This window comes from Belonocnema kinseyi, chromosome 2, assembly GCF_010883055.1.
Source record: "Belonocnema kinseyi isolate 2016_QV_RU_SX_M_011 chromosome 2, B_treatae_v1, whole genome shotgun sequence".
NCBI classification, from domain to species: Eukaryota; Metazoa; Arthropoda; class Insecta; order Hymenoptera; family Cynipidae; genus Belonocnema; species Belonocnema kinseyi.
In genome coordinates, this window is record NC_046658.1 from 25,952,709 (window position 1) to 25,963,370 (window position 10,662).

At 35.9% G+C, this 10,662-nt stretch overlaps 1 protein-coding gene across 8 annotated transcripts in view; it reads right to left on the reverse strand.

Moving 5' to 3' along the window:
* Positions 1-10,662, reverse strand: part of LOC117167143 — a 379,970-nt gene that overhangs the window by 61,258 nt on the left and 308,050 nt on the right. For all 8 annotated transcript variants that reach the window (XM_033351851.1, XM_033351850.1, XM_033351848.1 and 5 more), the window contains 3 exons: positions 7,987-8,515; positions 6,934-7,139; positions 6,621-6,858 (listed from right to left, as the gene is read on the reverse strand). In XM_033351851.1, coding sequence (XP_033207742.1) covers positions 6,621-6,858; positions 6,934-7,139; positions 7,987-8,515 — 973 coding nt within the window. The remainder of the gene's footprint in view (positions 1-6,620; positions 6,859-6,933; positions 7,140-7,986; positions 8,516-10,662) is intronic.

Below are 10,662 nucleotides of genomic sequence, written 5' to 3' on the forward strand. Positions count from 1 at the left end.
ATCTCACTCCTCTTTGCCCAAGGGCGTCAAAGTGGCTAAGACCGGCAGTAAATGTTTCTTAAGAAAAAGAACTTAAAAATAATAAATTAATAACAATAAATTCACACCTTAAAATAATACGCTCGGTTTTTCATAAAGTATAAAAATAAGCCCTATTTTGAAGGCTAAGTACCTCGAGAAAAATGATGGCTTTAACATATGTTGTAACGCATATATGTGCGCAGTTTTTGGCCAAGTATGATCTTGCGTGAGCAATACTAACAATGTGAAACTTAACATGATTTGAATGAAAGTGCGAAAACCCATGTAAAATACGAACTTAAAATGACTATATCTTGAAATCAGATCACTCTCAGTAAAAATCCTTTTAAGGGGTTATGAGACCTAGTTAGATGAATAAAATAAAACATGTTTGAGGCCAATCTTTAGATGGCCCAAAAACCGGCCTTATTGACCCTCCTCCTTTCCGAATCGTTGTAAATCGAAATGGTAGCACGAGTGATTCGTTAAAAATGCGCTTTTGCAGGTGCAGGTCAGACAAAGGTGAAGCTAATCAAAACAAAAAATTGCCGCATTGTCGAAAACTAAGATCTAAGGTTAAGTTAGCTATTCTAGCTATAAGACTCAGGTCAAGTTAGCTATTCTTGTCAAAAACGACCATTGGGAGTACGTTGTCGGAAGCGTGGTCAGACCAGAAACTGAACCTAAGGCTGCTGCTTGGGATAAATAGGATAGAAAAGTTATGGCAGACCTTATCCACGCAATTTCTCCTTCGGAGTTAGGTTACGTAAAACACTACACGACGTCAAAAGAGGTATGGCAAACATTAGATTTAGATTATAAATCAAAAGGACCTGCCAGAAAGGCACCTTTATTAAAGCAATTGTTATTTACACGAATGAGCGAAGGAGAAAACATGTCCGACCATTTGAATAAATTCTTCAGTACAATAGATCAACTAACAGAATTAAATATTCAGATTACAGAGGACTTGCTCACAATTTTATTGCTTTACAGCGTACCTTACATCTTTTCACAGCAAAATCCTTTGGAAATAGAAGTGGCCAAGCACACCAAAGGACTGATGGACGGAAAGAGAATGTCAACAACGCTCAAGAAAATCCGAAATCGATGACAGAAAAGGTGAGTTGTATTTCTTTGAATCCCAAAATGTTTCAGAAATCAACAAAAGCATCGAATTAAGCCAGTTGGAGAAATGGCACCAATGCATGGCAGTTTCGATTGAAGAGATAACGTAAAAAAAATCTATTCGCAGCTGTGACCTCGAAAGACTGTGTAAGCAAAACGGAGCAGTGGTATCGTAGACTAGGACATCTCAATGAAAATGACTTAAAAAATTATCGCCAGAAGGCATGGTAAATTGAACGTCGCTCAAGCCAGCAAAAAACTTCCTATTTGCGAGATTTGCATCATGGGAAAGCATACGCAAGCGCCTTTCTCTAAAGCTTTAAGTACCAAGAGTAATGTAATTCATATCTAGCTACATTTATAGACGATAAATCCAATTGGGTAGAAGTATAATTTCTTAAAAGAAAAAGCGATGTCAAGGAAGCTTTTAACAAATACAAAGCCTACTCAGAAAATCAGACTGGAGAAAAAATAAAGATACTTCGCACTGACAACGGTTTGGAATACTTCAAAGAAGATTTTACTAAGGATCTAGATCGAGCAGGAATAAAACGAGAACATACAGCCGCATACACTCCACAACAGAATGATAAGGCAAACTGTTGAACCGCACCCTGGTAGAAATGACTAGATGTTTGTTGTTGCAGGCCAAACTGCCAAAGTATTTCTGGGCCGAAGCAATAGCAACAGCTGTGTATATTCGAAATAGGTGTGCCACAAAAAGCCTAACAAATCAAACACCTTACAAAAATGATATCCAAAAACACCAAACAAGGATAAACTCGATCCGAAATCTAATCCTTGTATTTTTGTTGGATACTCAAGCGAGTCGAAGGCGTACAGACTCTGGGATCCTAACATCGTCGCTGAAAAGAACGAATCTACCCTATTTGAATCATTCTTCAAAGACGGCGAAACCAGCAAAGAAGATAAAGAAATTTTCAGTCCAGAGGGGGCAAACGTTGAACAACTTGCAAGAAATATCAGTCCCGTAGATATTCAGGATGATCCAGACACTTCTAACATCCAAACAGAAAACGATGAGCATCAATCATCGGTGAGAAACCCAGGCGCGACTCCTAAAATTTCTAAGAGAGGACCCGGACGACCAAATACGCAAAAGACGGGAAAGAGAGGTAGACTTCGCAAAATCTTTCACAAAGTGGCATCCTTAACCTACGAAGACAATCAAACTCCTTCAGTTCAAGTAACTATTTCTGGAACTTACGCTAAAGAATGGAGAAGAGCCATTAAAGAAGAATGCGACACTTTAACCGAAATTGGAGCCTGGACTTGAACTAAACGTCCCGAGAAGAAGAAAGTCATAGGATGCAGGTGGGTTCTCAGAACGAAGTATGACGCAGATGGCAATGCTGAGCGTCGAAAGGCTCTTTTAGTAGCAAAAGGCTACGATCAGCGACCTGAAATTGACTTAACGGAAACTTTCGCTCCAGTCGCGCGACAAAGCTCCATAAGGATGATCCTTGCTATCTTAGCAGAATTGGGTCTCACGTTATATCAACTTGACGTCGTCATGGCATATATCAACGGAGAACTGGAAGGGGAAATTCACATGGAGCAAGCCAAAGGTTTCGAGAATCCAGAAAAACTGGATCAGATGTACTCACTAAAAAGATTGATTTATGGCCTGAAGAAATCAGGACGTCAGTGGTTTAAAAAATTATACCACAGACTCAAAACTCTTGGACTGGAGTTTAAGCAAGAATCGGAATCCCAATCGATCTTCATGGCTCAGAAAAAGTACATTGAGGATGTTCTTTAAAGGTTCGGAATGCAAGTTAAGAAGACTGTAACTACTCCTTTGGATGGTAGTGTGAAGCTCAGGATGGAGATGAAACCAAAATCAACAGAAAAGGAAGAAGAAATTAGCAGAGTACCTTACCAATCTCTCATCGGCTCTCTTAAAGTATTTAGCTGTTTCGACCCGTCCCGACATAGCTTACGCAGTAAGCTCGTTAAGCCACTTTAAACAGAATCCTGGAAAAGCACATTGGCAATCAGCAAATCGGGTTTTACGATACCTAAAAGGAACTAGCAATCCTGGCCTCAAGTTCAAAAAACCTGGAGAAGACCTCATTGAATACGTAGATGCAGATTGGGATGCAGCCATCGACGATCGCAGATCCTATACCGGATACGTCTTCAAATTGGCTAATTCCGCTGTGTCATGGGAAGCCAGAAAGCAGCGAACAGTGGCCCTATCGAGAGCCGAAGCTGAATATATGAGCCTGACGGAAGCAGCAAAAGAAACGGTATATATAAGACGCTTTTTGGAAGAAGTTGTTTTATCACATCCAGAAACAAAACCGACCAATGTTTTCTGCGACAATCAAGGAGCCCAGGAGTTGATGCGGAATTCAGTTCACCATGCACGTAGAAAGCACATAGATATACGTCACTACAATGTACGTGAAGTTTTTGAAAAAGGGGAACTTGACGTGAGGTTTGTGCCAACAACGGAGATGGTTGTAGACATCTTGACGCAGGCACTTTTTGGACCGAGTCATCGCCAGTGTTTATTTGGGCGTGGCGTAGTGAACCCAAAAGTGTAGACCCGCGTTGAGAGGGGGTGTTATGTAATAATTTAAATTAGCACCACGTGTCTGAACTTATCACTTTATATGTAATATTAATTATTTTACTGTGTATCGATATTACTGTTGACATGGAAACTTTTACACAACAAGCTTTTTTGTTCTGCCGGCCTGAGATCTTCTGATCAGACGCGTCCTTTTGCTTGTGTAACAATTCATATCTGATTAGTGTTTTGTACTCAATAAATTTATTAAAAACAATAAGGTGGACAGAGTATTGTCCAAAATTTTGTCTAAAAAAGCGTCTTGTTTTCTGAAATGGAGGGATTCAGGATAGCGATTCAGAAGAGGGTTGTCAATACCAGAAACTATCGTAATATGTGTTACACCTAGAGGTGGTTATCAGATGCCGATTGTGTGGAAATACTAACAAATTCATCGGGCGGATTATTGAAGGTTGTCGCTCAATGGGTCAAACAGTGTACAGGGACAGACATACCCTAGCGGATCGAATGAAGGGAAGGGATACTCTACAGAGTATCCTCATTGTATCCACATAGTATACCTTCCGTATCATGCACGAAAAAAACAGCAAGATCAACTTTTAAATGGGTGAAATACGGATTCTACGTTAAAATTCCCATAAGAAGGTCACGGACTAATCGCAATATTTTTTTTTGTAACGGTCGAAAGTTAAAAGAAAAAGATATAAGACCTGTAACGCCTGTCGACTGCTACTTACAGATAATGCGTTTGAAATGTAGCAGTCAACAGGCGTTATATGTCTTATATTTTTTAAAAACTTTTTAACGTTATAAAAAAAACTATTGCGATTAGTCCGTGACCTTCTAATGGAAATTTTAAAACAGAATCCAAATTTCACCTACTCAAAAGTTGATCTTGCTGTTTTTTTTTATTTTTTGTTGCATGATACGGAAGAGATACTATGAGGATACTCGGTAGAGTATCGTTTCCGTTAACTCGGTCTGCTAGGGTAATTATTAAATGGGCATTGTAAACGAACAACTTTCCATAAACCTAGGCGTTTTAACATAATAGAGGACTTTCTATAGATAAATTACCAGGCCCGTTTTGAAAATCGAAGACTACATCTTACATTGGGATGTAACAATCCTAACTGATCATTATATCCGAGCCAATCGACCTGACATCGTGTTGCATGAGAAAGAAGACGGAAGAGTCTACATAAACAAAATTGCTTATCCACTTGAATGGAATTTGCAGGCAACCTATACAATTAGGTTTCATATGTGTAGCGAGCTCAGCTATGAAGTAAATACAACATGGAGGTATATGAAACATGCATATATTCACACTATTATGATTTCGGATGCAGGAGATGTGCATGCAAAATGTATTGATCAGCTTACAATTCTAGAAGTCAGTAGACTCTGACGGACCGAAGGTACCGAATGGAGTCTCTAGAAAGTACCCGTAAAGACCCTATTCGGTTCCTTTTTTAAAAAATCGAAAAACAGCAAAATCACCTTTTAAATTGTTGAAATTCGGATTCTAAGTTAAAATTCCCTATAGAAAGTCACGGAATAAGCTCAATAGTTTTTTTTTTGCAACGGTAAAAAGCTTAAAAAAATATAAGACGTATAACGCCTGTTGACTGCTACTTACAGGCGATGCGTTTGAAGTGTAGCAGTCAAGAGGCGTTATACGTCTTATATTTCTTTAAACTTTTTACCGTTGCAAAAAAAACTATTGGGATTATTGCGTGACCATCTATAGGGAATTTTAACATAGAATCCGAATTTCAACAATTTAAAAGCTGATTTTGCTGTTTTTTCTAGTCTTTTAAAAAGGAACCGAATGGAACCCAATGGGCTCTTTACTGATAATTTTAAGAGGCTCCATTAGGTTCCTTCCGTCCTCCAGGGGAGTTCTAACAGTTGCCCAAAAAGCGGTTTCACTAAACACCTGTCTCATTATAAGAAACTTTTGCACCATCAGAAAGCAGCACCATACAACCTAATTTTTTTAATACTGCAATATTATCACAAGAGATTACAAAAAGAGTATAAAATTTATAACACCTTTATCTCACCATATATCATACAAAACTTGATTCACCCGCGAAGATGTTACGCAGGAACAAAATTCTGAGTAATAACCCGGTCATAAGCGTAGAATAGAGAAAAACTAATATTTTCAGATTTCAGCTCAAAAGTGAAGATTATTCTATTATTTTGAATGCGCGATTTTTCCATCTGTCTAAAATGCCACAATAAAAATAAGATACCTCCTAAACTTATTCACATCTTTTTGCATAGCGGCCGCCACACAGTTTTCTATTCTCCTAAAGAGAACGTGTTTTCAATATATTTAATTCCTTCTAATTGTACCGGCAACGGACCTCAAAGAGATATTTTTTATTCCTCAGAAGTGGTGATATTTTGATTTTACTTCATTCCTTCTAATAAGTTTACAAAATATGCGTAATAAGTTGTTTTAATTCCTTCATGCGGAATGTAAATTCTGAAATTTCAATTCTCACCAATTCAACTCTGCCTCTCTAGAGTTAAAATTATTTAAATTCACATATTTGCATAGATTTCTTTGTTGCATTTTTTAAGACGTTTAAATAAATTATTAAAATATAAATAAATCTAAATTTGAATATTTTCCAAATTTATAAGTTATAAAAAGATTTAATAATGAAAAATAGGTTAAATAAATGCTTTCGTTAAATTTTACTAAGTCGATTGAGAGGAATAGAATTTGCAATTTTCTGTTCCCGTTGGGAGATTTTTAGATGGTGGAAAAGTCGCGTATTCATAGGGATACAAATGGTTCATTTTTCTGAATTCAACGCTTGTTACCGATAGGTCTGAATTTATTTCCTTTGTATTTCTACAAGACAGAATTTTGTAACAAATCTTTGGTTACCTTGTCAAACAGACTAATAGCCCGCTCCCGTACATCACCTTCTTTAGGGGTTTTGAAATCCAATACTTTTTCAATTGTTCTGTGAATGTCGAAAGGCGTCGTTAGATGTTGCGTATTGTAAACGAAATTAGCGTATGCTCGTGGATAAACTTGTTTAAACCAAGGCGGAAATGTAAAGGAGAAAAATGGTAACCTCTCCTCTTGTTTGCCTTGTACGGTATTTCTGATTGCTGCGAACCTAAAGAAAAAAAGAAAAATCCCTTTTTAGTCTAATACAATAATTCACTATTTCTACACTAATTAACCTGATTACCTGTGTCCGTGATCGCTCATTACAATCAGAATCGTGTTGTTCAGGTGACCACTGCTATTCAAACTTTTTATCCAGTGGTAGACATCTTCGTCCGCAGCCCCAATGTCATTGTAAGAATCGTGCGAAAGTTCCCCGTGAAAACCAAATATGAATTTTGGCTGGTCCTTATATGCATCGAAAATGGTTTTGATGTAGTTCATCATCACCTAAAAGTATTTAAGGTTCTATATTGTATATTTTCAAAATATTTACCCTATACTGTAATTTATTTTTGTGTAAAATATTTTAAATAATTTTGAAGAAAAACAGCAAATATCATGAAAACGACCCGGTAACAAGCGTTGAATTCAGAAAAATTAAGAATTTGTATTCCTATGAATACGCGATTTTTCCTCCATTTAAAAATCCCCCAGCGGGAACAAAAAAAGTGCAAATCCTATTCCTCTCAATCGACTTAGTAAAATTTAACGAAAGCATTTATCTAACCTATTTTTCATTATTGAATCTTTTTATAACTTAAAAATTCGAAAAATATTCAAATTGATATTTATTTATATTTTCATAATTTATTTAAACGTTTTAAAAAATGCAACAAGAAAATGTATGCAAATCGGTGAATTCAAATAATTTTAACTCTAAAAAGGCAGATTTGAATTGGTTAGAATTAAAATTTCAGAACTGATATTTCGCATGAAGGAATTAAAACAACTTATTACACATATTTTGTGAACTAATTAGAAGGAATTGAATCAAATCAAAATATTACCACTTCTAAGGAATAAAAAATATCTCTGTGAGGTGTGTTACCGGTACAATTAGAAGGAATTAAATATATTGAAAACACGTTCTTTGTGGAAGAATAGAAAACCGCGTGACGGTCGCTATGGAAGTAGAAGTGTAAAGGTTTAGGAGGTATCTTATTCTTATTGTAGCATTTTAGGCAGATGAAAAAAATCGTGCATTTAAAATAATAGAATAATCTTCACTTTTGCGCTGAAAACTGAAAATATTAATTTTTCTCTATTCTACACTTATTACCGGGGATGTACCCACCGAATGACGCGGAACTCCATTAAGACAAAATTTCTGCGAGTACCTAAAAAGCGGTTCAGCAGCTAAATAAAATGTCCTCATGTAATGATCTGTTGGTTGTTTTTTAAATCCCTTGAGACGGTAAGTAAACGTTCCAATGTGATGAACATCTTCCATAAAGCCAGTAATGTAGCCACTGTCCTTGTATTTCTGCCAAATTAAGGGAAATATATCGACGTAATTCGCTTTCATTCCCATTCGCTTTCTAGTTTCCGGTAGTTCAAGTTCAATTTTTCCAGTAAGAATGGGGATCAGAGCTTGCGGTGTTCCATCACCGACGATGTTATAACCCTCCAAAACTAGAGAGTCTAGATTCTGTTTTAAGTATCGGTAAGACCTTGGTAACTTGCGAATGAATGTATTTCGTGATAAGGAATCAAATCCGAACAACAGGACATTTAACTTAAGAGCTTTTTCGGGAACTTTGTCCCACGTGACACTTAATTTTACGGGTAGATCTCTTTTAACTCCAGCTAGTACGCTATGCCACCTGCAAAAAAATTATAATGAGTAATGACTAAATATAATTAAAGGCTAAAGACGGGCATTACGGGTATGGCTGTTCAATCTTGTAAGAAAGATGACTTCATGTAAAAGGGCATATTCTTTATTTCAAACAGTACCTATTAATACCGTTATTCAACGAAAGCAATTTTTTTTTCTTCTTCACTTGATGCGTTCAATGATATAACGAACGTATATCCACGATCTAAAAATGACACTTTCTTACAGTAAAACCGTGGTAAATCAGACATATAGTCACGTCTCACGCCCATGAGATGGGTGACCAATGGATACAATTAAATCTAAACGACAGGCCGGTGAAACTCTCTTGTGTCTTGAGGATACGAAGCTACCCAAGGATGACAGCTTTCTGCGTCCATCTCGCAAGTGCCTTGGCATATTTTTAGCACACGCGTATGGCTTTAAGGAGCTGCAGCTCCCTTTTGAGTTCGTTTCTCGAAGCCTTGGAGAAAAATGTCAGGCCTTGAATGTGGAACAGAGACTTCTGTCCAAAAATCGTAGTTTCAGAAAGTTTGGCACTTCACGTTTTGGGCAATGGACTCTATTTCCCTCGGATCCTTACAAAAATATATGATAGAAGAAAAATTACAAGCGTGTCGTTTTTTATTTTTTTTTGTAATTTTTTCCTTGTGGTTTTTTCGCGACCACAGGCAAACAATAGGAAAAACGATAAGTAAGACGACAGCCGAAAATGACGTGCCCCAGTTGGACATAATTTATAATAATACAAGTAATTTGAGTTTTTTAAAAACATATTAAAAATTTTTTAAAGCAAAAATATCTTTTTCGTACTGATTATTTGAATTTACTTAAAATGTTTAAAACATTTGAAAAATTTGTTAAATAATTAAAACCACTGGAAATTCTACAAATTCCTTTCAAATTGGTTGAAATCCTTTTAAATCACTGGAAATATTTAAGAAAAATGTGGTAGAACGGCTTTAAGGACTAGTCTGCAAGACTTTTATCAGGTCGTTTGGTGATTCTCATTCTGCTTCTGAACGCTATTTTTATAAATAAATATTTGACTGCTAATAAGAAACTTATCGAAGACCGCCCCTTCCAGCCACTTCTCTGGATCCGTGCCTCATGTTAGGCAAATAATCATTTTCGGTGGCGATTTTTTTCGCATTCGAATGTCGTCCTTGATGGAAATTTTCTTTCTTCTTTTATGGGTACTTTCAGAAGATTTAGAAGGATTTCATAGGAACTATAAGGTTTTAAGGGATTTTAACATATCTTAATATTATTTTTTCTATGACAAAAACATTTGACGAGTCTGCAATATATTACTTCAATATTTTCTTCTTTTTTTGCATCTGTTAGCGCACTTATTTTTATTTGAAATGGAAGCTTCCAATGTGTCCCCTAAGGGTTTACATTTTTGTAGCACCTTCTTCTTTATTCCTTCACACACCCCCCCACACACTTACTTGGTGGTGGAAGGGGTACCTGCAGTTTAAAGTGGGTTCCGAACCACCAAGAGTGTCTCCAAAGCCTACGCTTTAGCCCCCACGACCATCGTCCCACTCACTTATTTTTATCATATAAATATAATAATAGGCCCGCCAAATGCTTTTTTTCTATTCTTTTATTTCTGCAAAACATGAATATAACATCATTTTATCAATTACAAGGTATTATTTATCAAACTGATCGTAATTACTGCAATAGTTCATTTACTACTTTTAATAATGTTCCATTTTTTAAAGTATGCTTTCATTCTTAAATATTCTATTATCGTAATTAAGTTTCTTTTATCATGTCACAACTTATCGAATACATAAATAAATATAAAGTCAACTATATATCATTTAAAAAAATTAAATTCCAGTTTATTTTTGTTTCAGATGAAAAAAAATTTTTTCACACTTTTAGCATGTTTCGAAATTTAAAAAGTACTATTATATGTGAAGTTTCATTATTTTTCAAAACGCAGTTAAATGAACTTAAGTTATAATAAAAAAGTTATACAAAAAATTTGTTAAAAATCCCCTCAACTTTTTTTTTTGCTACACTGAAAAAACTAGTTGGTTGGGACAACTAACAAAGTAGTAGGCCCAACTATTTTAGTTTGTAATATATGCCGCTGCTATTAAAGTGGTTGAGGCT